General features: G+C 40.3%; 2 protein-coding genes across 2 annotated transcripts in view; one reads left to right on the top strand and one right to left on the bottom strand.

The window, feature by feature from the left end:
* Positions 1-330: 330 nt before the first annotated feature.
* Positions 331-26,804, bottom strand: part of ERI2 (ERI1 exoribonuclease family member 2) — a 54,960-nt gene continuing 28,486 nt past the window's right edge. The window contains exon 11 of the transcript XR_005528641.1: positions 331-603. The gene's annotated coding sequence lies outside the window, so the exon portion shown is untranslated. The remainder of the gene's footprint in view (positions 604-26,804) is intronic.
* Positions 22,960-26,804, top strand: part of ACSM3 (acyl-CoA synthetase medium chain family member 3) — a 23,481-nt gene continuing 19,636 nt past the window's right edge. Inside the window, exons 1-2 of the mRNA XM_039233662.1 lie at positions 22,960-23,194; positions 23,805-24,015. Of these exons, the coding sequence (XP_039089593.1) occupies positions 22,976-23,194; positions 23,805-24,015 (430 nt within the window). The 5' untranslated portion in view covers positions 22,960-22,975. The remainder of the gene's footprint in view (positions 23,195-23,804; positions 24,016-26,804) is intronic.

Raw genomic sequence — 26,804 nt, 5'->3', positions numbered from 1 at the left:
AAAGCCAGACACACTTCATACTTTTGTTGCCCTTATAGGCCAGTGTTAACTAGAAATCAATGTTTCTTCCAAACCATCTTAGTTATTTTTTGCTCCTATTGAAATGTGCATATGCAATAGACTTGACTTTAGCACTCCTGTTGCAGAACCCCAGAGGTAGAAATAAAGAACACAAAGTATAAGGAACTCATTGAAGTTAGAGAGTTGATTATCAGAATAAGAAATATAAAATACAGGGAAACTTGGCCAAACTTCTTAACATTAAATTGTCACGATGAGGACATTTTAACTTGTAAAATATATTTATATTCATACTCAAGATATTGTCCATAGCAATTTCTTCACACATTGTTGTTTGACGCTGATGCCGTAACAAGTGATAGTAACATTTTGGTGAATTATTGTTCCAACTGTAATTGGTTTGGACAAGAAATCACATCTTCACTTCCAAACAAAATCATGAAGAGCTGAAAGAAGTGTTGCCCTAGGAAGAATTAGCAAATCCAGTGACTCAGAAATGTAGATTGTCATAGAAAGTCGGGAATAAAAAACTTCTTATTTATTGTAAGGCCTTCATCTCTCAGATTCACATTCTTGTGACACCTATGAAAAAGTAATTCTGATATGAAATAATAGTCTAGAAACCATATACATATAAAAGAATTTTCACTAATAGGTAAATTATTCATCTTCTTTTCTCCAATTAAATATACCTTGCCATTTTCTTTTCTTCATATCTGTCCCCTAAAATGTTTATGAATCCACTCATTAGACTGGATAGGTAAGCAATCCCTTCAAGAGTTAACATCATAATATTCCCCATACCCTAAAGTCAGGAATTCAGCTCTTTATACTTCATGAAATTAAAAGCCAACTTGAGGTGGCTCAGTAGGTTAAGCATCCAACTTTGGCTCAAGTCATGATCTCACTGTTAGTGGGTTTGAGCCTGGCATCAGGCTCTGCACTGACAGAGCGGAGCCTGATTGGGATTCTCTCTCTCTCTCCCTCTCTCTCTCTTTCTCTGTCTCTCCCCCCACTTCAAAATAAACAAACAACAACAACAACAAAAGCCAACTTGAACTTACAAATCCCTTATGTAGGTTTTCCACCTTTAACAGTGTATTGCTTTGGTAAGCAAATGCAGGAGTACTATGCTTTTTATTGACCTAGATATTTCAATCTCACATTCCTGAGATTTACTTGTAATGTATGAGACAACAAAATACTATGAAGAGGAAAACTAATTAGCCTGATGTTGAACTACTTGGTTAACTGGGTTTTTTTCTTAGCATATGTACATATATGTATAGAGTTGTATATATACATATATGTATATATGTGTGTGTATGTATAACCTTATCTTCCCTTAGGTTTTTTTGCTTAAATTACTAGTACTAATACTAGAGTTACTGATTAGCACTAGGTATTAACTGTCCCATTCTACACTGCAGAGTAGGACAAATGGAAAAAATTCATTTTCCTTTTAGGGTGCCCCCTTCTGGCCAAATGTGGAAGCAATTTCATAAGAAATAGAATCCTTGAGGAAGTGATTTCCAATGTCTTTATTTAATACTATTATTCTAGGGAATGAAGGCAGAGAAATAAGCAGATCTTATCATCAACTGTGGTTGAATACATATCATGATCACCTATGACTATTTCCGTTTTAGTTTTTGTCTACATTATGGTTAACAATTGTTTTTGTTTGGTCAATAAATGAACCCCCTTCCTTTTGGGGAGGAGGTGTAATCCATCATTGAATGAGTCTGATTAGAAGGCAGGGCCCACCTTGCATCATGGAATCTTGAAATGTCAGTTATCCCTTTTTCCTATTCCGTAATGTGAGCACATCACCTTAGCTTCATCTAAGGATGTGTCTGTGAGGGACTGGGAACTGGAAGCAAATGTGTAAAGAGGAGTGCCCATTTAGAATTCATCCGACCAATAGCAGTGGCATTCCAAATCCAGTATGGTCAGCTTTGCAGCCACTTCAGAAATGGTGTCAGTGCTAGACTTTCCAGAACATTGATGCTAGTTCTAGCCTCCTAACTCCCCCAGCTGTCCTTGGTTCTTCTGACCCTGGATCTACCACTATTTCCAAAAATTTTGTCATCATCTTATTTTTTCCTTTCACCTATATAATCAGCATAGCCTTTACTTTTGAGAATGGAGATTGCATGGCACAGATTTCTGGAGGTCCTCAGTTCATGGTGAAGTCTTATTACACTGGCATTGCTATGGTGTCCAGAGGCATAGAGAGAACTGACTGAAACTTGGTTTTACTTTTCATTTCATCCTTAGTGCCTGCCATAGTGCCTGATCCATATTAGGTGCTCAAAAAATATTATTAAACGCTTGAACTCAACCCAAAAAAATGGTCCATAAAGGGAAAAAGTTAAGACTAATGTTATTAAGAAGGGAAGTATACCAAGTCCAGATCCCATTAAGCTCCACCAGAGGGGTGAGAAAAGAAGCTAGGAATTAAAAGAGAGATTTCCCTGGCAATGCTGGAAACACATTTGTATGAAATTTCAACTCGTGTCAACTTTCACCTCCTTAGGTTACCAGTCATGGTCAGCAGTCTGGTGTCTATCATTGGGCAAAAAGGGCTCTATAATGTGGCTTGTAAACCCCTCTTCTGTCTCCTGTATACCGAGTTTGTTTGTTTTTTTTTAAGAAGAGGAATGTTAGCATTATAGAAAGATCACTTAACACTATGGATGTGGAATAAACACTACGAGGAATTTGCCTTTTATTCTAATTAATCTAATTCTAATTTGCTTCACATATGCATAAGGTCTTCACCCTGCAAGGGAAGAATGGTGTAAGACATTCTAAATTCTCTTTCCCTTTCTCTTCCTAACTTTCAAAGTTACTGCCATTTAACTTCTACTTGTATGTTTGGTACATAATCCATCCTGGCCCCAAACACAGGTAGGAGACACTCTTAGATTTTGTTCTGACTACAGTATCCATCCAGGATTTCCTGCCTTATTCTCTTGTTACTGAGCATTTTCAGGTAATATATGTCTTAACACTGAACGCTGGTCACCTGCTGATTTGATTTCTCTACACCTGCTACCTTCATAGTTGGTAATATGTATATGACCATGAGCCCAAATTCTAAAGTCAAACTGTGTTTAAATCCCAGTTCTGCCATGTTCTGGCTGTGGAACTCCAAGCAAATTAGAAGCTGAATTTCCTCATTAGCTTAAACAACAACAACAACAATGAATGTTTAAATGGAGATAATAACAATACCTATTTTCTGAGTTACTGGGAAAATCCATTAAGATCAGGCATGGCAAGTGCTTAGTTCATAGTCACTATTCAGTCAATGTGGATTTAACTGAGCTGGTTTGTGACTCAATTGTGACTCAGTGAAGTCTAGTCTTTTATTTATTTATGTATTTATTTATTTATTTTTAGAGATTGAGAGAGTATGAGCTGGAGAGAGGGACAGAGGCGGGGAGAGAGAATCTCCACACTCAGCACAGAGCCTGACACAGCCCAACACAGGTCTCAACCTGGGCCGAAATCAAGAATCAGACACTCAACCAACTGAGCCATCCAGGTGCCCCTAGTATTTTTTTTATATTAGTGTCCATTTCCCAACCCAATCCCCTAAATGCATTATTTGTCCCCTAATGTCTTATCTCATTGTGTCACTTATTGAAAGCTAAATTTAATCCTTTTAGGAAGGAGGCCAGAAGGGAAATAAACTTTAAAAATAATATAGTGTAACATAAAATAAGATAAAAATACATAATACCTGCATGCCCTTACCTCTGCCAACTGGTTCCTGCCTCATGTTTGTTTGAATGACACCCCAGGCCTTTCACTGGCTCTGTGCTCATAGCACTTGTGCCACACTTTCACTTTTATCACACCGACAAGCTGTGTAAGAAACTTGCCTAACAGCCTGAGTCCCACATTGGAACCTGACTTTGAAGCCATGTGAACTTGATCTATCCCTGAGGAAGCCCCATTTGGTCTGGTCATTTATTCCTACCTTCATCTTCACTCAGCCCTGCTGGAGAGTTCTGAACTCCTGATCCCAGCCTCCCACAATATGCTTCATCTCACCACTGCTAGAGTCTAATTTTGACAGGTAAGGCAAATTTGGCATTTTATGGATATTAGTTCTTGAGAGCAAAAGTGAAAAAATATCCTTCCCTCCAATTTTCTTCTCCAGTTTTACACTCTATACATGCATGAGTTTCTTCTTAAAACTTTTCATGAGGTTTCACAGGTACTTCCTTCCTACTTCTCTGAGATTTGGTTGAATAATCTATGTTTAAATTTAATTGTATTACTATTTAGCTCTACTTTTTTGAGCACTTCTAGATCCTCCTCCTGCTTCTTACTTCCACTTTCATCAGTGCTCCTAAGAATGAATCTCTAATGGTGGAATCTCAGACAGTTTAACAAGTTAGAAATACATCCATTTGGAATCATCTGTGAACTGCACACTCCACCAAGGCATAACATTAGCATTGGATAAAGTACTAATGCAAGAAGTATAAATTTCAGAGTATGTACAGCACATGTTTAATAGTCCAGGATGACAGAGGTTTAGAGGATCTTTCAACACAGATGAGGTCTAAATAGGAATCTATATGAGTAGTCAAGTTGAATCACTTATATTTAAATTAAAAATTGGAAGGAAGTCAATGAGAATGCAGCATTCAATTTATAGATGAACAAATAGACAAATTGATTAAGAACAGACAGTCAAACAGTCTTGTTTTGTGTTTACTGATTCCACCACTTTGCTACATTCTATGACCTTGGGCAAATTAACTGCTCTAACCTCATGTTCCTTATTTATAAAATGGAAATAGCTATAATATATACCTTATAGGTAGTTATGAGTATTGAATAAAACAATTCATGGTATCACACATAAAAATATTCAATAAGCTACTGCTGTTTTGTTGTGGCTATTGCTGATTGGAAGGTTTGGTAAGGAAAATTTATAATCAAACAAGAGTTGAGGTGAAGAATATGTTTGCACGTATAGGAGGATTAGGAGGAACTTAACAGAGGACCATGGAGGAGAAGAAGGGGGGAAATAGTGGGGGAGAGGGAGAGAGGCAAACCATGAGAGACTCTTGAATGCTGAGAACAAACTGAGGACTGATGGGTGTGTGTGTGGGGGGGAGATGGGCATGGAGGAGGGCACTCGTGGGGATGAGCACTGGGTGTTAAATGGAAACCAACTTGACAATAAACTATTTGTGGGGAAAAAAAATGATAAAAAAAAAAAGAGTTGAGGTGAAGACCCAGGCTTTTTCTGTTGCTCAGGTTGCTTTGAAGTGTCTCCAGTCACTTCTTATGGATTTCTACTCAAGATAAGCCTTATTTTATTGAAATGGGTTAAGATGGAAAGATCTACAAGATACATTGGAAAATGAAGGAAAAAAAGTGAGGTATGTGTGGGATGCCTGGGTGGCTCAGTCGGTTAAGCATCTGACTTTGGCTCAGGTCATGATCTCACGGTTCGTGGGTTTGAGCCCCACATCAGGCTCTGTGCTGACAGCTAGCTCAGAGCCTGGAGCCTGCTTCAGATTCTGTGTCTCCCTCTCTCTCTGACCCTCCCCTGCTCACACTCTCTCAGAAATAAATAAAAAACATTTAAAAACATGTTTAAAAAAAAGTGAGGTATGTGTAGTATGAACTGATTCAAGTTTTAAAAGGATATAATTAAGTGCATAAATATGTACATATATACACATACATATATATATGTTATGTATATACATTCACATATGTATGTTTTCATCCTACATGTATATAAAAATGGTGCTTAGTAAGAGTTCCAGTATCTCTTCACATTTTTCAACTAAAGCCCAAAGCTAAGGATTAAGAGGCATTAAGTCCCTGTCCTTTCCATTCTAAAAGAAAACTGTCAAAAAAGACTAAGAGGGGCACCTGGGTGGCTCAGTTGATTAAGAATCTGACTTGATTTTAGCTCAAGTCCTGATCTCACAGTTTGTGAGTTCTAGCCCCATGTTGGGCTCTGCACTGGCAATGTGGAACCTGCTTGACATTCTCTCTCTCTCTCTCCAACCCCCAAAATAAATAAACTTAAGTTTATTGAGTGAGGTGGGGTGGAGAGACAAGAGAGGAGAGACCTGGAGCCCGAGACAGGGTGTTCTAAGGATGTGTGAGTATTGTGTGTGCCAAGTGGACTCCCAGAAGGTACCTATGCTTGAACAGGTAGGCCCAACAGACAGAGAATTAAAGTCCTAGCCAGCATGGTAAACCCTCCTAATCTTTTTCCTTACCTCCAACAGTAGAGTATCTAGAGGTTAGATAGGAGGGGGAAAGGTGTATGGGAGGCAGATAAGCCACTTGTCTCTATTCTAGATACTAGAGTGGGAGGAGTGGAGAAGAGTGGCCAGTCCTCCTGTTCACTGCTGATCCCCAGAAGCACAGAGCAAGCCTGTGCTAGGGAGAGAATAGGTACAATGCACATTGAGTCTGTGATTAATATTTATTTTTATTATTGAGAGGGGGGCTGAGAGAGAGGGAAAGAGAGAGTGTGAGTGGGGGAGGGGCAGAGAAAGAGAATCCCAAGCAGGTTCCACACTGTCAGCACAGAGTCTGATGTGTAGCTCAATCTCACACACGTGAGATCATGACCTGAGCCAAAATCCAGAGAAAATGGGGATCTTCATGAAATAATGGATATGGGAAACGATTGTAAAAAAGCCACATTAAGTGAGGGGCACCTGTGTGCTTAGTTGGTTAAGCATCCAACTCTTTTTTTTTTTTTTAATGTTTATTTCTTTTGAGAGAGAGAGTGCACATTTGCAGGAGAGGGGCAGATAGAGAAGCAGAGAGAGAATCCCAAGCAGGCTCTGTCAGTGCAGAGCCTGATGCAGGGCTTGATCTCAAGAACAGTGAGATCATGACCTGAGCTGAAATCAAGATGCTTAACCAACTAGGTGCCCTGTGTTCTCTTGAGATCTCAGCTCAGGTCCTGATTTCAGGGTTGTGAGTTCAAGCCCTGTATTGGGCTCCATGCTGGGCGTGGAGTCTACTTAAAAACAAAACAAAACAGGGAGAGGGCAAGATGGCGGAGAAGTAAGGAGCTCCGTACTTGCACTCGCGCCCATACATCACACAGAAAAGATCTGAAGCCATTGGAAACCTTACAAAACCTGAGAGATTGGGAGAAAAAAGACGCAGAATCCACTGAGAGAGCCTTCTAACGGGACTGCGAACCGGGGAAGATAAAATCGGGCCGGGATCGGAGACTCCAGGGTGGGAGGCGATCCCCCTCTACCCTCTACGGGGAGTGAGAGGGGAAAAGGAGAGAGTCCGAAACAGAAAAACCTCCGCACGGGGGAGAAAAACCTCCGTTGGAAAGACCGTACTTGCCAAATACCTGCACACCAGGTCCCCTCGCGCCAGCTGGTCCTGGAGGGGGCTGAGCACACAAACTGCTTCTTTGTGCTGCTCCTGGAGGCTAGACTTCAGAGTGGTGGCGCGCCTGCCGCCATTGTAGCTCCCGGGCGGCTGGGGCCCCTGGAAGAGCCGCGCAGACACCGGGCGTCCGCGCCCCTGGCTGGCTGGGACTCGAGAGGGAAGGCAAGGAACTAAAAACTGGGAAATTAGCCTGTGAGTTCGTGTTTCGGGTGACGAGCCATAGAGGGACCCGGTTTTCCCCACTCCAGCGGACTCCGGCTTAGAACACCCTGCGGGCAAGCCCCCGCCCATGCGCGCCAGCCCGACCCAGAGAAGGAAGCAGCGATTCTGACTCCGCTCCCAGAGCTCGGCAGGGAGCCTGGAATTGCCCGAGGGGGTTGCCTGGGAAGCTGTGTCTAAGGCAACTTCAGCGGGGCGCGCGGACGGGGATTTGGAGATTGGAACTGCCCTGGGTTGAAGAGTGCAACCAACTTCGGCTGCGCCCCTGGTACGGGGAGTTTACACCCCCAAAAGAGTGAGGAGCAGCGCTTGCTTCGAGAAGGGACTGGAGCACCGTCACTCTCCTCCCCACAACCGCCGAGGCAGAGCTCCCGCCTGAGGCATTGGATCACGCCACGCCCATCCCTGCCTGAGAGGTGCTCTCCTCCCTTTTTTTTTTTTCTTCCTTTTTTTTTTTCCTTTTTTTTCTTTCTTTTTTTTTTCTTTTTTTTTTCTTTTTTACTCTTTCTTTTTTTCGTCTTTTTCTCTTTTCTCTCTTTTTTCCCCAGAACACTGACCTGATTAACTCTGGTCGCCAGCTTGCTTAAACGTTCACGAGTCCATTGTGTAAATGTAAATTCTACACCTACTGACATTTTCAGCTATTTCTCTCAGGAGTAATTAGACTATATAGTTTCTCTGGATAATTCCAGCACCCTTCTCTCACCTATCCAACCATATTCTACCCTTTACCTCTTTGAAAAAAGCTTCTTATCCCTTCTGCCTGTTCATTCTATTTCCAATTGTGTCTCATCCCGCCCTGCTTTCTCTCTGTTTCTCTATGCTCCTCAACCAGCACTGCATACACACGGCTATTTAACTGTAGCTGGGAAATCTGGTTATATCCTTTAAACCGTTCTTTGTCCATCGGTTTTCTTCTTTTTTCCTTTTCCTTTCCCCTTTTTGACCCTTTTATGTATTTTATACTCCCTATTATTCGCCCTCCCTCCTCCATCTTTTCTCTTAACTTTTTCGTTTTCCCTCCCGCTTTGCATGTTAGTTGAATTAGCCTGTGCGTTTGTGTGCTCCTGCTCCCTGTGTGTTTGTCTGTCTGTTTTCTTTTCCAGGGCTACCTCAAGAAACAAGCTAGAGTGCACAAGGTGGAGAGTCCCAAATATCACTACGAATAGGAAAATAAAATAACCAAGGTCCCAACAAGAGAGACCAGGGGATACCATTCAAAAAACACTCTCTGAAAGGGTAGGCCCTGGAAAGTCAAAGAGCCTTCTTGGATATAGCAGTGCTCATAGAAACAGAGAGAATAATAGGTCTTTAAAACCAACAAGAGCCGGAAAGCTAACTAAAATGACGAAACGAAAGACCTCTCCTCCAAAGAAACTCCAAGAAGAAATGACAGCTAATGAACTGCTCAAAACAGATATCAGCAGCATCACTGAACAAGATTTTAGAATAATAATGGTAAAATTAATAGCTGGGCTTGAAAAAAACATAGGGGACATCAAAGAAACTATGGCTACAGACAGAATGGAAAATAAAAATAGGCATGAAGAATTAAAAAATGCGATAAATGAGATCCATAATAAATTAGAGGCCTCCAATGCACGGATTGAAGAGGCAGAAAGGAGAATAAGTGATTTAGAAGACACCATTATAGAAAAACAAGAAGCTGACAAAAAAAGAGACAAACTGATCCAGGAACAGGAAAGAAGAATTCGAGAGCTCAGCGATACGGTCAAACGCAACAATATCCGTATCATAGGAATCCCAGAAGAGGAAGAGAGAGGGAAAGGTGCTGAAGGAGTCCTGGAACAAATTATAGCAGAGAACTTCCCCGACCTGGGGAAGGAAGTAAATGTGGAAGTACAAGAGGCTCAGAGGACTCCCCTCAGACGTAACCTGAATCGATCTTCTGCACGACATATCATAGTGAAAATGGCCAAATACAAGGACAAAGAGAGAATTTTGAAAGCAGCTAGGGAGAAAAGGGCCCTAACATACAAAGGGAAACCTATCAGAGTGGTGACAGACCTATCTACTGAAACTTGGCAGGCTAGAAAGGAATGGCAGGAAATCTTCAATGTGATGAACAGTAAAAATATGCAGCCAAGAATCCTCTATCCAGCAAGCCTGTCATTCAAAATAGAAGGAGAGATAAAAACCTTTCCAAATAAACAGAAATTGAAAGAATTTGTCACCACGAAGCCAGCCCTACAAGAAATCCTGAGGGGGATGCTCTGAAGGAAAGGTTGCAAGGAACAAAGATACCAGAGACACCACCACAAACATGAACCCTACAAAAGATACAAAGACTCTAAACCCACATATTTCAATAATAACACTGAATGTAAATGGGCTGAATGCTCCAATCAAAAGACATAGGGTAGCAGAATGGATTAAAAAACAAAATCCATCAATATGCTGTCTACAAGAAACTCATTTTAGACGGGAAGATACCTTCAGATTAAAAGTAAGGGGATGGAGAAATATATATCATGCTACAGGAAATCAAAAGAAAGCCGGAGTAGCGATACTTATATCAGACAAACTGGACTTTAAATTAAAGACAATCACAAGAGATGAAGAAGGGCACTACATAATAATTACAGGGTCCATCCATCAGGAAGAACTAACAATCATAAATGTCTACGCACCGAATATGGGAGCACCTAAATATCTAAAACAATTAATCACAAACAGAAACAAGCTTATAGATAAGAATGTGCTAATAGCAGGGGACTTTAATACTCCGCTTACAGCAATGGATAGGTCAACCAGACAGAAAATCACTAAAGAAATAATGGACTTGAAAGACACATTGGACCAGATGGATCTGACGGATATATTTAGAACTTTACATCCTGAGGCCAGGGAATTTACTTTCTTCTCAAGTGCGCATGGCACATTCTCCAAGATAGATCACATACTGGGACATAAAGCAGCCCTCAATAAATATAAAAGAATAGAGATCATACCATGCACACTGTCAGATCACAATGCTTTGAAACTTGAAATCAATTACAGGAAGAAGTCTGGAAAACCGCCAAAAACATGGAGGTTAAAGAACACCCTTCTAAAGAATGAATGGGCCAATCAGGCAATTAGAGAGGAAATTAAAAAATATATGGAAACAAATGAAAATGAAAACACAACAATTCAAAATCTATGGGATGCGGCCAAGGCAGTCCTAAGAGGAAAGTACATTGCTCTCCAGGCCTATTTCAAGAGATTAGAAAAAGCACAAGTCCAAAATCTAACAGCTCACCTAAAGGAGCTAGAGGCAGAGCAACAAGAACGCCCTAAACCCAGTAGAAGAAGAGAAATAGTAAAAATTAGAGCAGAAATAAACAACATAGAGACCAAAGAAACAATTGAACAGATCCATGAAACCAAGAGTTGGTTTTTTTGAAAAAGTAAAAAACAAAACAAAACAAAACAAAAACTGTATGAGGTGAAAAGCTGATGGAACCTTGGATGGATCAGGCTGATAACTTAACATCACAAAAAGTGAGCCAACTAGACATTATGTTTCCCAAGATGTCATGCAATAGTAATTATGCCATACTATTTATGCAATCTTTTTGCTAAATATTGATTTGACCTCTAGATATATCAGTTTACAGAAATACAGGAACAGAAAAATAGGTTAAATTCAGTCCACAACTTCCTGTATCTCTCCCCACCCCTACATGCTTACACATCACTCCTTTCCCGCCTTAACCTCTTTAAAAACTTCCCTGGCCTTTGTTCTGACAGCCAGCATGAAGGACCATTTTCTTTGTGCTGTCTTCCTTATGCTTGACTATAAGCCGCAATAAAAGCCTTGCCTGCAAATTCCCATATGGCTCTAGTCAGTTCCTATTGCTTTGAGAGCCCAAGGACCCAAGTCAGTAACGTTACCAAGAATGATGTAGAAATTATAATAAAAGAATGACCATAAACTAGCATAACAGAGAAAGGATCTATGGAACAATTGGACTCATTTGTTCTAGGTAAGAGGTCACCTGATATAGGACTAACAACATCAAAACACCTCTGGCTGAAATTAATTTGTGAATAAAGAAAAAATTACATAACCACCCAGGCAGAGTAAGTGAGGCTCTACAGTGCTGCATTTCAATTCAGTTCTGATACTGTTGGGTTAGCGTCAGACCTCACAGCTTTAAAAGCACAGTCCCCAGAAAGAATTCCCTTACTTCAGATGTTAACTGCAAGTTCAGAGGTCTCCAGACCACACAAACCTCTGACCAACTGGCTATAACATCAGGGGTCCCACAACCCCCTCATGTTCCTTAATTCCCTAGACCTCACAGAACTTAAAAGAGTGCTATACTTAGGATTACAGTTTTATTATGAAGGTTATAGATCAGGACCAGCCAAATGAAAAGAAGCATAAAATAGAGTCTGGGAGAGTCCCAAATGTAGAGCTTTCATGTCCTTTCTCTGTGATATCAGGGAATGTCACTCTCCCAGCCCATTGGAAATGTTCACCAACTAGGAAACATCACCATTTTTATTGGGATTTCATTATTTAGGCATGACTCACTGAATCATTAGGCATTTGACTAAAGTCAATCCCTAGTCCTCCTTTAAAGGGGGGTTCAGCTAGCTTCAAAGCTCCAATCCTATGATCACATGGTTGACCTTTCTGGTGACTAGACCCTTCATCCTGAGTCACCTTGCTAGCATAAACTCAGGTGGCATTTAAGGGGTTCATGAATAGCAAAGGCACTCCTATTACTCAGGAATTCTATGGATTTAGAGTCTCCAATGATTTATGAAACAGGGACAAAGGTTAATCAAGTTTTCTATTATACAATAGGCACATTCCAGGAGAACAGAATTTGGTTGACTAGTCAAGTTTTCTATTATACAACAGGCACATTCCAGGAGAACAGAATTTGGTTGACCTTGGGCTTCTCCAAAGTAACATTCAATGCCAAATAACAGTGGAACAAAGTCTACAGTTTTCTGAAGGAAAGAAAATTTAACACAAGAAACTCTTACCCAGTCAAGTTATTCTCATTATAAAGTCAGTAGATAGACATTATCAACTAAGCACGAGGAAGCAGTCATTATAAGCCCTTGTGGGGGAAAAAAATCCAGTAGGTGTTAAATTCAGCTAACAAAGAAAAATATTAATGAATACAATGAAAGAGAAGCTATGAGTAAAGGACTATTAGTAAGCACTGAATCCACTTAGACATTAAATCAGGGTTTCTCCGCCATAGCACATAGTTTTGAGGTTGGATAATTCTTTGTTGTAGAGGCTGTCTTTAGCATTGTTTTTGGAGTTTTTTAATTTGAAAAAAAGTTTTAATGTTTGTTTGTCTTTGAGAGACACACACAGAGTGTGTGTAGAGGAGGGGCAAAGAGAGAGGGAGATACAGAATCCGAACCAGGCTCCTGGCTCTGTGCTGACAGCTCAGAGCCCCATGTGGGGCCCAAACCCATGAGTTTCAAGCATATGTATTTGTAATTGTTTGTTGAAGCATTTTTTATCATGGCTGCCTTATAAAATCTTTGTCAGAGACTTCTAACATCTTTGTCATCTTGGTGTTGGCATCTATTGATTGTCTTTTTAAATTCAGTTTAAGATCTTCCTGGCTCTTGGTACGGTGAGTGATTTTCATTTGAAACCTGGACATTTTTATATTATGCAACCACATCCTAGATCTCATTTAAACCTTCTGTTTTAGCTGGCTTTGTTTCACATTGTTCTGGCAGGGGAAGTGGGAGAGTACCCCCTCATGGATCATGACCTGAGCCAAAGTCAGACATTTAACTGACTGAGCCACCCAGGTGTCCCATGGTATAATATTACTTAGGCATGGTGACTACGGACTTATTCCTGATTAGGTGGAATGCTTCTAACATTTCACCATTAAATGTTTCTAATATTTCAATATCAAAATAATTTGTTGATATACATTATTTATCACATTAAAGAAATTCCCTTCCATTTGAATTTTACTTTTGAGGGCAATGGAGGTTGTCCTGAATAAATACTAAAATTTATACCTTTTATATATGCACTGAAATGCATGTTGGTTTTTCTCCTTTTACCTTTTCCTAGAATAAACTCAAACTAGTCATAATGAATTTTTGGTTTTTGTACATTGCTAATTTCAGTTTATTAAAAATTTATTTTTGACCTTTTGCTTATGTTCATGGTTTTTCAGTTTGCCTGTGATTTTCTTTTTAGCAGTGTTCTTGTCTGGCTTTGCTATCAATGCTATTCTAATCTCAAAAAATGAGATGGGAGGACTTCTACTCTGGGAAGAGGAAATAGAGTTTTCCGTTTTCTCCTGCTAAGTGCAACTAAAATCCATGGACATTACATATAAAACAAACATGCAAAGACTCTGGAAGGTATAGAGAGGAAAGCAGACTGGTTATAGACTTTAGGACCTAAGGAATAACCCAGTGGTCAGTTCCCTGGGTTTTCTTTTTTGCCTCATATATTGTAGCCTGGGGAGATGAAAAAGCCAGAAACTTGGAAACACCAATGGTACCAACAATAAAAATCCCAGAAAAAGCCTGCTGTCTTTTACCAAAGGACCATGCAAAGAACAGCCTAGCAAGACAAAAAAGCTTCTTAATACTATGTGCTCTACTCTAGCCAAATACCACAGAAAAAAATCATGGCTCCACATACCCTTACCTATGCCAACAAAGGTAGAGTGAGAAGCCTAGACTTCTACTCTCACATGTCTGTAACAAGGTGTCCCAATACCCTCTACTGGGGTAGTATCAGAAAATGCCAAGTAGGGAGCAGGCCAGTGTCAATAGAGACCCCATGAGGAGTTGGAACTCCTATCCCCATCCAGCACTACTCCCAATCCCAGTTTAACTGGCGACTTAGTGGAGAACTTAGACTTCTGTATTCATCTGGCATTAATGAGGTGGTACTTTCCCACTTCTCCTGCCAGAACAATGTGAAACAATGCCAGCTAAAACAGAAGGTTTCAATGAGATCTAGGATGTGATTGCATAATATAAAAATGTCCAGGTTTCAAATGAAAATCACTCACTGTACCAAGAACCAGGAAGATCTCAAACTGAATTTAGAAAGACAATCAATAGACGCCAACACCAAGATGACAAAGATGTTAGAAGTCTCTGACAAAGATTTTATTTTATTTTATTTTTTGCAAATAGTTTATTGTCAATTTGGTTTCCATATAACACCCAGTGCTCATCCCCAGAAGTGCCCTCCTCCATGCCCATCTCCCCCCTCCCCCCCCCACATCCATCAGTCCTCAGTTTGTTTCTCAGTATTCAAGAGTCTCTCATGGTTTGCCTCTCCACATCCTCGCCAGCATCTAGAGTTTTCTGATTTGCTCATTTTAGCCACTCTGACTGGCGTGAGGTGGTATCTCAGTGTGGTTTTGATTTGTATTTCCCTGATGAGGAGGGATGCTGAGCATCGTTTCATGTGTCTGACAAAGATTTTATAAGGCAGCCATGATAAAAATGCTTCAACAAGCAATTACAAATACATATGTGTGAAACACCAAAGCCTCAGCAAAGAAATAGATGATATCAAGGAGAACCAAATAGAAATTTTAAAATTAAAAATATACAATAAAAATATAATAAGAGAAAAACCTAATTGGATAGGCTCAATGGCAGATTGAGAGGAAGAAGAGAAAATAATTAGTTAACTGGAAGGTAGAACAATAAAAATTACCCAATATTAACAACAGAGAGAAACCAGGCTTACCAAAACAAAACAAAACAAAACAACAAAAAACAGAGCTTCAGAGACTTGTGGGGTTATCACAAAGGATCTAACAATGTGTCATAAGACTCCCAAAAGGGGGGAGAGAGAGAGAGAGACAGAAAGAGAGAGAGCGAGAGAGCATGCAGGGCTAGAAGATTACTCCAAAAAATGATGGAAAACTTCCTAAATTTGGCAAGAGGTATATAGAATTCATCTATAAATATAAATACATATTATTTCAGGGAAGCAAGGCTGGTTCATGATTAAAAATCAATCAGTGTTAATTCACTTTATTGATAGGCTAATGAAGAAAAATCACATGATCATATTAACTGAGACAGAAAAGGTATTTGCCAAAATTCTTTTTTAATATAATCATTTGATAATTTATTATATATATTTTAAAAACTCACATGAAGAGAATATTTTTGTTTTTTTCCCCTTAGTTTATTGTCAAGTTGGTTTCCATATAACACCCAGTGCTCATCCCAACAAGTGCCCTCCCCTATGCCCTTCACTCCCCTTCCCCTCTCCCCCACCCCCATCAGCCCTCAGTTTGTTCTCAGCATTCAAGAGTCTCTCTCATGGTTTGCCTCCCTTCCCCCGACTATTTCCCCCCTTCTTCTCCCCCACGGTCCTCCGTTAAGTTCCTCCTAATCCTCCTATACATGCAAACATATGGTATCTTTCTTTCTTTGCCTGACCTCTTCCGCTCAGCATAACACCCTCAAGTTCCATCCATGTTGCTACACATGGCCAGATTTCATTGTTTCTCATTGCCATGTAGTATTCCGTTGTACAGATAAACCACATCTTCTTGATCCATTTGTCCATTGATGGACACTTAGCCTCTTTCCACGTTTTGGCTATTGTTGAGAGTGCTGCTATGAACATGGGGGTACATGTGACCCTATGCATCAGCACTCTTGTATCCCTTGGGTAAATTCCTAGCAGAGCTATTGCTGGGTCCTAGGGGAGTTCTATTGTTAGTTTCCTGAGGAACCTCCACACTGTTTTCCAGAGGGGCTGTACCCGTTTACATTCCCACCAACAGTGTAGGAGGGTGCCCGTTTCTCCACATCCTCGCCAGCATCTAGAGTCCTCTGATTTGCTCATTTTAGCCACTCTGACCAGCATGTAACTCTTAACTTTAATCTAAGGGAAGGGTTTTCCAGGCAGTGGAAATTGTAAATTCAAAGATCCCAAAGCTGGAACATGTGTGGTATGTTCAAGCTGCAGCAGATTAAGAGAAGGCGAGGTGGGTGGTGGGTCAGAGAGGACCCTGCGACAGATCATGCAGTTCCTTGTGGTCCATGGAAGGACCTGAGATTTTACCTGGAGTGAACCAGGTAAGCACTGAAGGATTTGAGCAGAGGAATGACCTGATAGTGTTTATGTCTAGTCATGACCAGTTCAACAGATAAACACAGCAACTGGTTCCCTAAGACCTAGAGCAACCCAAACCCTCCCCTTAACGTCTTTCTTTTCCATTTCAAGCCCCCTCTATGTCTTCTTACATCCTTTTTTCTTTCCTCCTTGTGAGAGAAAACTTACTCTATTCCTTCACGGGACCCATTGCCCAGCGACTCCATAGACACTTTTCTTCCTGTGAATAAATTACTTTCCCAGCTCCCCAGCGGAAGCTTACAGTGTATATAAATCATTAAATATAAAAGGGAGGGTGGCAGAAGATGGTGTAAACTTTCAGTGTAAACTTGGCCTGGATCTCCTGCTCCTCCCTCCAGAATGTCTCCACCAATCCAGGAAAGGCCCTCTGGGTATGTCTTGCTTCTTCCAGTTGCTACTTCCCCCTCTTCTTTTGGCTACTACCAGGACTAAAGCAGAGGGGAGAGTTCAAGTTTCAGGGCTGCTATTCTGGGAAAGGTCTGCCATCATCTCCACCTGTGTTGGAACCTGTCACTTTAGTGAGTACCACATTATCTGTCTTCTACGTAAGGTCTCTGGGCTGGCACATGGCACTTTTGAGCAAGGGTAACAAACAAGCAAACAAAACCAACAAATCAAAAGTGCTCTCATGGAAGTCTTGGGCAGCCAAAGTATTTCTATCAGAATGTCTCAGCTGTTGTGTAATTCTATCTAGTGAGTAGCCAGGAATATGTACACACAAAAGGCTATAGTCATGGCAGATAAGTTTTTCATTTTAAGTCTTTTGGTACTATGTAATTTTTTTTTTAACTATGTGCATGTGTTAACTTGGTAAAATGTTTTGGAAAAAAAAATTTAGGGGCGCCTGGGTGGCTTAGTCGGTTAAGTGTCCGACTTTCGCTTAGGTCATGGTCTCGCGGTTCGTGGGTTCGAGCCCCGCGTCGGGCTCTGTGCTGACTGCCAGCTCAGAGCCTGGAGCCTGTTTCAGTCTGTGACTCCCTCTCTCTCTGACCCTTCCCTGCTCACGCTGTCTCTCTCTCTCTCCTAGAAATAAATAAAAATATTAAAAAAATTTTTTAATTGAGTTCAAGTACCAGCTGAGTTTTTCACTGTGCTGTCTACTTACCTCTCCACCCTGCTCAGTGGCAGATAGGAATCCATCTTCTCTATCATCCAGAAAGTATGCATACTACCTCTAGGGAAACTTCATGGAATTTGTATATGAAAATCTAAGGAAATAATCCAGGGCAGCCACTTTTCTCCATTAAGTGGCCAAGGGCAGCTCCAAAATTCCTGTATAGAAGGTTAAGGTTAGGGCTAGGGAGAATAGAAAGGGCTTCACCTTGCTTTGAGGCTATATATGCTAAGCCACTGTTATTACTTGAATTACTCAGTGGGAGAGATAGTTATGGAAATATAGCGAGGCTAAAACCTTTTCTGCACCGCTGTTTATATAGATGTAGAGCTTGCATTTTAGATAAGACCTTAAATACTTTGAATGCCCAACTGACCAGGAGTGGTACTTTCTTTCTTAGAGAAGTTTTCTGTGGCTCAGTATAAACATTTGGACTCCTATCTCAGCTCTCTCACCTACAAAGAATATTGGAAACTTGGAAAATAGACGTTATAAAATGCTAAGATCACTGAAAAGAACTTTGCTGGGGGGAAGGCAATCTTACGACTTTGATGAGGAGGATGCTGATATGTTCTTTTTGGTAGAACAGAATGGAGCAGGGTGGGATAAAACTGAGCAACTGTGAGACGGGGGTGTGCAGGGGAAAGATTTTTCAGTGTGTAATTTTTATGTTTTTTGCATACTTTGAAGACATGATCTAAAAAATTACAAATAAAGAGAAAAGTTACAACCCTGAAAGCTTAGTGTTTTTAATTCCTACTTAATGTGGGGCTTGAACTCACTAACCGTGAGATCATAACCTGAGCTGAAGTTGGAAGCTTAACCAACTGAGCCACCCAGGTGCCCCTCATATCAACCACTTCTGAGCTATTATCAATATAGATCAGCACTGTCCACAAGAAATGTTCTGCAGTGATAGAAATGTTTCATGTCTGCATTTATGTATCTGAAGTAGCCAAGAGCCACATGTGGCTATTTTAGCACTCAAAATTCAGCTACTCTAAGAACTTATTTTTAAATAGTATTTAAATTAATTTAAATTTAAATAGCCACATGTGAACAGTGCAGGTAGTCATATAAATCTGGTTAAGCAATAAAGGCACTGCTCAGGTCTACTATAATCCTGAGCTATTGAAATAAACTGTATACAAAAGTTCTCCCTTCTGAGTCATTTATTCATTCAACAAATAAGCAAATACTATGAGCCAAACGTGATGATATCTCCCAGAGATAGTACCATGAACATAACAGACAAAATGCCTACCCTCACAGAACTTACATTCCAGCACCAAAGATTAGCAAACTGTAGCCATGAGTTAAATCCCACCCTCTACCTATTTTTATACAGGCTGCAAACTAAGAATGGTTTTTACATTTTCATTTTTTTTTTTTTACTATTTTTTATCTATTTCTAGGAGAGAGAGAGAGAGAGACAGCATGAGCAGGGGAGGGTCAGAGAGAGAGGGAGACACAGACTCCAAAACAGGCTCCAGGCTCCTAGCTGTCAGCCAGCACAGAGCCTGACGCGGGGCTCGAACCCACAAACCGCGAGATCATGACCTAAGTGAAAGTCGGATGCTTAACCGACTAAGCCACCCAGGCGCCCCTTACATTTTCATTTTTTATGCATAAATAATATAACATAAAAATATAGACATTTTTTATGTTTTTAAACCATTTGAAGACATGATCTAAAAAATTACAAATAAAGAGAAAAGTTACAACACTAAAAACTTAGTGTTCTTAACAACTCCTTTCAGCTGAATGAAACCTAATGCTAATTCTGTAATTAGAGAGATGGCTACCAAATGTATATTTATATTTTATATAATATTTATAATTTATATTATGTTTTTTCACTTTTGGAAAAAAGTCAAAAGAGGAATAGTAATTCATGACACATGAAAATTATATGAAATTCATGTTTCAGTATCCATAAATAGGTCTTTTTTGGAACACAGCTATGTCTATTTAGTCATGTATTGTCAATGGCTGTTATCTCAGCCAGAGTTGAAGTAAATAGTTGCCACAGAGACCATACCTGCGGCCCACAAAGCCTAAATTATTTATTATCTGGCCCTTTATGGAAAAGGTTTGCCGACCCCTGTTCTAGTGGGTACTAATATGCTAGACACCACGGTAAGCACTTTGTATGTATTTTACCTCATTTAATCTTTGGAACCATTCTTTCTGACAGAGGTTCTGTTAGTCTCTACATTGTCAAAATGGGAAACTGGGTTCTGAAAATGTGCCTTTCTAACTAGCTTCCAGGTTATGCTGATGCTGCTGGTTCACAGATCACAGCCTCTGAATCAGCAATTCTCCACCTTGATCGCACATTAGCATCCTCTGAGGAAATTTTTAAAAATATGCTGCCCAACCCTCCTACACTGTTGGTAGGAATGTAAACTGTTACAGCCACTCTGGGAAACAGTGTGGAGGTTCCTCAAAAAATTAACAATAGAACTCCCCTATGACCCAGCAATAGCACTGCTAGGAATTTACCTAAGGGATACAGGAGTGCTGATGCAAAGGGGCACATGTACCCCAATGTTCATAGCAGCACTCTCAGCAATAGCCAAACCATGGAAAGAGCCTAAATGTCCATCAACAGACGAATGGATCAAGAAGATGTGGTTTATCTATACCATAGAATACTACATGGCAATGAGAAAGAATGAAATCTGGCCATGTGTAGCAACATGGATGGAACTCGAGGGTGTTATGTTGAGTGAAATAAGTCAGGCAGAGAAGGACAAATACCATATGTTTGCATGTATAGGAAGATTAGGAGGAACTTAACGGAGGAGGACCGCAGGGGAGAAGAAGGTGGGAAATAGTGGGGGAGAGGGAGAGAGGCAAACCATGAGAGACTCTTGAATGCTGAGAACAAACTGAGGGCTGATGGAGGGGGGAAGAGGGGAAGGGGAGAGATGGGTATGGAGGAGGGAAATTGTTGGGATGAGCACTGGGTGTTATATGGAATCCAACTTGACCATAAACTATGAAAGAAAAAAAAATGCTGCCCAGGCCTCATCCCTCAGAGATTATGATTTAATTGGTCTAATACCCAGGCATTGATATTTTTTAAAAAGCTTTGCTGGTGATCCAAAGATACAGCCAGGGTTGAGAATCACTGCTCTACTGAAATCCTATTGAATGATAGTAAAGAGAATATTCAAATGAGAATCCAAAGACATGAGTTCTAGTTCTAACTCTGATATGCCATATTGAAGCAAGTTGCTTCCCCTTTCTGGGGCTCTGTTTTCTCTGCAGGTGAAAAATGGGGAGCTCAGGGGCACCTGGGTGGCTTAGTCGGTTAAGCGTCCGACTTTCGCTTAGGTCATGATCTCGCGGTTCGTGGGTTCGAGCCCCGCGTCGGGCTCTGTGCTGACTGCCAGCTCAGAGCCTGGAGCCTGTTTCAGTCTGTGACTCCCTCTCTCTCTCTGACCCTCCCCTGCTCACGCTGTCTCTCTCTCTCTCTCCTAGAAATAAATAAAACATTAAAAAATTTTTAATAAAAAAAAAGGAAAGAAAAATGGGGAGCTCAAACCAGATGATCTCAGAGGGTTCAAGTTCTGTGACCTGTCAGGTCCTCAAATAAACAGGTGGGAGGGTCAGAAGAAGAACTCAGATCTTACAATGCATTGGGTGCAGCAGCATAATCCCAAACTCCAGGCCCATTTAGGGTAAAACTGATGGCTGACATCCGTTATTGTTTGGCAATGTAGCAATATAGAAACTCTCCCACATAGCCATGCTGCCTTACATACCACATAGCTAGAGTTGCAGTTAAAAATTATTTAATGATTATGAGAGTAGTATTTCATTGTAGGAAATTTGGAAGATTACAGAATGTATGAAGAAGAGAACCCTATAATCCCTAGAACCATGTTTTTAATAGCTTTGTTTATGAGATCTCAGCCAAGTAAATGGCATCATGATCAAATGACTTCCCACAGAAGCAGGGGGGCTCGGTGGCCTGAAAGGTCCTCCCCCACAAAAGTCCTAAACGTTAAAGCCCTATTATTACATCTCTGGTAAATGCAGCTCCAAGCCTGGACTGGAAGGCTGTGTAGGCTCCTAGTGAGAGCATGGGAACTACAGCCTATAAACTAAAGGACTTTTGACAGTTCTTTCATGCCTAATTGGTACTGGGATACTCTCAGTTTCCTCACTTGTGGATTACCCACCATGGAAATTTCTCCTGAACAAGTCTGTACAACTCTTGAATGCAGAGGAAAGATTAAATTAGATAGAGGCTTGGCCCTTTGCTTTCATTGATAGTAAGTGAGTGACCCAGATCTTTACTTCTTTAGAAATGCATGGAGGCAATAGCATGCACATACGAGAATGGGCTGGGACCTGACAGTTGTAGGTTCAAATCCAACTAATGCCTCTGTTTTGAACTGAATGTTTGATCCCTCCAAATTCATATGTTGAAACCCTAACCCCTGAAATGTGATGGTATTTGGAGGTGGGGTTTTAGGAGGAAATTAGGTTTAGATGAGGTCACAAGGGCAAGGCCCCAATAATGAGATTAATATCTTTATAGAAGGGGAAGAGAAACCAGAGCTCTTTCTCTCTCTACCATGTGAGGGCACAAAGAGCAGGTGGTCATCTGCAAGCCAAGAACAGAGCCCATACTGGGGAACTGAATTGGCCAGCACTTGGTCTTAGATTTCCCAGCCTCCAGAACTGTGAGAAATAAATGTCTATTGTTTAAGCCATCGTGTCTATGGTATTTTGTTATGGTGGCCAGAGTTGACTAAGACAGCCTCGCATTAGTTATTTTTTTCTTTCTGTAAATAGAGATAATAGTATCCATGCCACAGAGTTACTCTGAAGATTTAATGATAATTCATATGTAAGTAAAACAGAGTACAGTGTTTAAAACATATGGAGTGCTCAGAGAATGGCATTTTTAGGATTACTGTTAGTAAAACAAAATAAAACTTAGCTATTTTGGGATATAGTTACCTTGGGGAGAGAAAGAAATTCATATCCTTTTGATTGTCTTTTAGATGGATTGGTTTCTGTGGAAATCCTAAGTGCTAACACATCCAGCAAGAGAGATGCTACCTCTTGTCAGTATGGAGACATTACTTCGTGCCAAGTGTTTTTGGCGCCTAGCAATTCCTGGTTCTGTGAGAGAACTGCATAAAGATTATAGAATAGTGCCTCCTCAGAATTTTTCCAACTATGAATCCATGAAACGGGAATTCAAACTGGAGATTCCAGAGTATTTCAACTTTGCTAAAGATGTCCTGGACCAATGGACCGATATGGAAAAGGTATGAAGCAAGGGCCAGTTCAACTACAGTTTCTCAGATGGAAGTGATTTTGCCCCCAGGGGATATTTGGCATGTCTGGAAACAGTTTTGTTGCCATGACTTATGAGGAGGTGTGTGCTAATGGGTAAAGGCCAGGGATGCTGCCCACACATTCTCTAATACACAGGACAATTCCCCATAGCAAAGAATTATCTGGATCAGCATGTTAATAGTTCCATGGTTGAGAAAGGTGATGGTTATAAAAATGCATGATTATGGGTTAACTTCTTAAAACTCCAAAAAGGAGTCAAATGACAGTGATTCCAAGAGTCATAAATGGTAGGAAATGAGGCATAGATATATCATTGAGAGACTGTAGAGGGATACAAGAGTTCTAACTTTTTGGAAAGAAAAGCATTTGGGCTAAATGAGAAATGACATATACTGGAAGAAATGACATGGCTCCCAACAGCTAGAAATAAAGACTCTAGAGTTATTTTCCAATATTCCATGTGTGTCCTAACTAATGACATATGAACTTTCCTCTGGATAAATATTCCTTTAAGTCAGTTAAAATAGAATTTAGGTGCATAATTACTTTTAAATCCATGACTGGTTTGTCTTTCCTCAGGCTGGAATGAGACCTTTCAATCCAGCCTTCTGGTGGATAAATGGAAGTGGAGAAGAAGTGAGGTGGAGTTTTGAAGAACTGGGATCTTTGTCTAGAAAATTTGCCAATATACTTACAGAAGCCTGTGCCCTGCAAAGAGGAGATCGAGTAATTGTGATTCTGCCCAGGATCCCAGAATGGTGGCTTGCAAATGTAGCCTGTATGCGAACAGGTTAGTAGTGTTTGCAATCTGATTATATTTAAAGTAGGTTAAAAATAAATAAAGTAGGTTAGATGAGAGATTTTCCAAAACATTTAAGTAATCACGAGACATTCATTTGGGTGAATTATCTGAGGAACTGTACACAATATAGTATTATTCTCAGAAACTTTAGTAATGTGTTGGAAACATTCCATGGCTTTTGACTTAAACCCTGAGTTGGGTTTTTCATAATGAAATAAGTTTATTTTTTAAATTGTTTTAAGTTTATTTATTTTTTGAGAGAGACAGAGAGTAGGGGAGGGCCAGAGAAAGAGAGAGAGAGAGAGAGAGAGATTCTCAAGCTGACTCTGTGCTGTCAGCATGGAGTCCGATGTGCAGCTTGAACTCACAAACCCTGAGATCATGACCTGAGCCGAAATCAAGAGTCAGATGCTTAACCAACTGAGCCACCCAGGTACCCCATGAAATAGTTTATTAACCAAATGCCAATCAACAATTGTATACCCTCATACCTACCACTCTTCTCCTCCTATAGACTCATGGTCATCTGAATCTCAATGCCACCACAAACTCAAAGAACCTACCCTAGCTCTTGTTTCACGCCTTTATTTCTCTCATAGTTAATTATCATTCATCTGGTACCCTAAGCCAGGCAGCTGCTACTCTTCCTTCCAAATCAGTTCCTACATCTTGTAAATTTGACTTCCTACATGCCTCCTGAGCTCCCCTTCTTCTCCAATTTCATCGTTGTTGCCTTACTTCACATGTTTACCATCTCCTGAATGGATATGCCCAAAAGTCTTCCTAATTCTGGTCTTGTGTGTGCCCACACTTTATTCCAGTCCAATTCATCCTCCATAGCTACTGTTCTTTCTAAAATGCACATTTTATCCTGTAATTATGCTGCTTGACATTATTTAATAACTCTCTATTGCCTACATGGTAAAATCTGAACTTCTTTAGTTTGTCATGGAAGGTTTCACCTATCTTTCCTTCATTGTTTTCATACTTTGTGCTCCAGCCATATAAAGTAGTTCCTCTTGTAAAGTTCATGATCTTTCCCATTTCCTGGCTTTTGTGCCCATTGTTTCTTGTGCTTGGAAAGCCTTTTCCTCACACCTAACCACGTGGACAACTTCTATTAGATTTCAGGTCTCAACTCTAATGTCACTTCTCAGGCAACCCCCATCCTAATATCCCAATGCTTTGTTTTTTGAGCTCCTCTAAGAAACATGTATGCATTTCTATTTTAACCTGTACTATATTGTCTGGGTATACCACTTGTTCATAAATTTGTCATTCCAATAGGACTATGTATGTTCCTAAAAGGCAATGACTATGAGATAGTCATGTCTGTACCTCCAATTGTTGGCATATAGTAAATGCTCAGTAAAATATTGGTTGAATTCATATCCCTACTGTTATAATAAATCATTATATTAAGTAAACATTCTTAATTTATCATAATAATTACTTGCAATTGAGGAGAGTTATATATTTTCATATCGTATATACATATAAATTATACACTGGAGTTGCAGAGCTCACTTTTACAGTTTTTTTTTTTTTTTTTTTTTTTATGATAGCTTTCATGAATGTTGCTATACTCATTGTCTTAGTAGGAAGACTGTTGGATTGCCAGGACCAGAAATCCATTCATATTAGTTCAATTAAGGAAGGATAATTATTGAATGTCTACTGAAGAATCTTACAGAAAAAAAAGTGCAGAAAGAGCAACTGGCCTCTGCAAGGAAAGCAGCTATTCAGAAGGCAGCTTCTTTCTCTATTTCTTTTGCTCTAAAGCCATTGGGCCTCTTGTCTCTGCCTCTCTCAAGCATCTGTTCTTTTGACATCTGCTAACACATGATTTCTTTGCTCCCTTCATTTTGGCTGACATGTGGCTTTGGTTTGCCACATAGATGCCTTAGGTCCTAACTCTGTATATCCCAATTCACTCAGTTTCTTAACACTCTTCAAATATTTGAGGCAGAATCTGATTGGCATGGCTTGGGTTAGGCCAGTCAGATGTGGTCATAAGCAGGTTCATTTGGCACAAACATGGTAACTGGGGTTACAGAAAGGAAGGCAGATTCTCTTAGAAGGGAGAATGAAAGGGAGGCAATAAATGGTAAATCTAATATACTAACAATGCTGAAAATAAGCGTTACCTATCACCTAGAGGGATGGGTGGATGGACTAGGCTTTCAAATCCTGTTACCAAATTGAATGAAAAAAGGTACTTCTTTTGTCCACCAAACAAACCTTTGGAAAACTTTTGTCTTTTCATGTAGATCTGTTAACAGAGAGAAAGGGGGCTACTAGTGCCAGAGTCTTTTGACCATTCATGCAAATAAATTGGTAATATCATTTTATACACACTATATCATAAACATGGTAATGAGAGGCCTCCCACAAGATTTAAGTAACATTTTGCTCCCTGACAAGAAACAGTGTAATGCTTCCCAGAATGATTAATTTGGACAGGAAGCAGTTTTTTTTTTTTTTGAAAAAAATTTTTTTTTTAATGTTTTATTTATTTCTAGGAGAGAGAGAGAGCGTGAGCAGGGGAGGGTCAGAGAGAGAGGGAGTCACAGACTGAAACAGGCTCCGGGCTCTGAGCTGGCAGTCAGCACAGAGCCCGACGCGGGGCTCGAACCCACGAACCGCGAGATCATGACCTAAGCGAAAGTCGGACGCTTAACCGACTAAGCCACCCAGGCGCCCCAAGGACAGGAAGCAGTTTCAATACGTAAGATTGATCACTATTAATAGGTTCTTTTTTTTTTTTTTTTTTTTTT

Source organism: Hyaena hyaena, unplaced genomic scaffold (genome assembly GCF_003009895.1).
Source record: "Hyaena hyaena isolate Hyena2069 unplaced genomic scaffold, ASM300989v1 scaffold_78, whole genome shotgun sequence".
In the NCBI taxonomy this organism is placed as follows: domain Eukaryota; kingdom Metazoa; phylum Chordata; class Mammalia; order Carnivora; family Hyaenidae; genus Hyaena; species Hyaena hyaena.
Note: the sequence above shows the minus strand (reverse complement) of the source record. Positions and strands in the feature narration are given on the sequence as shown.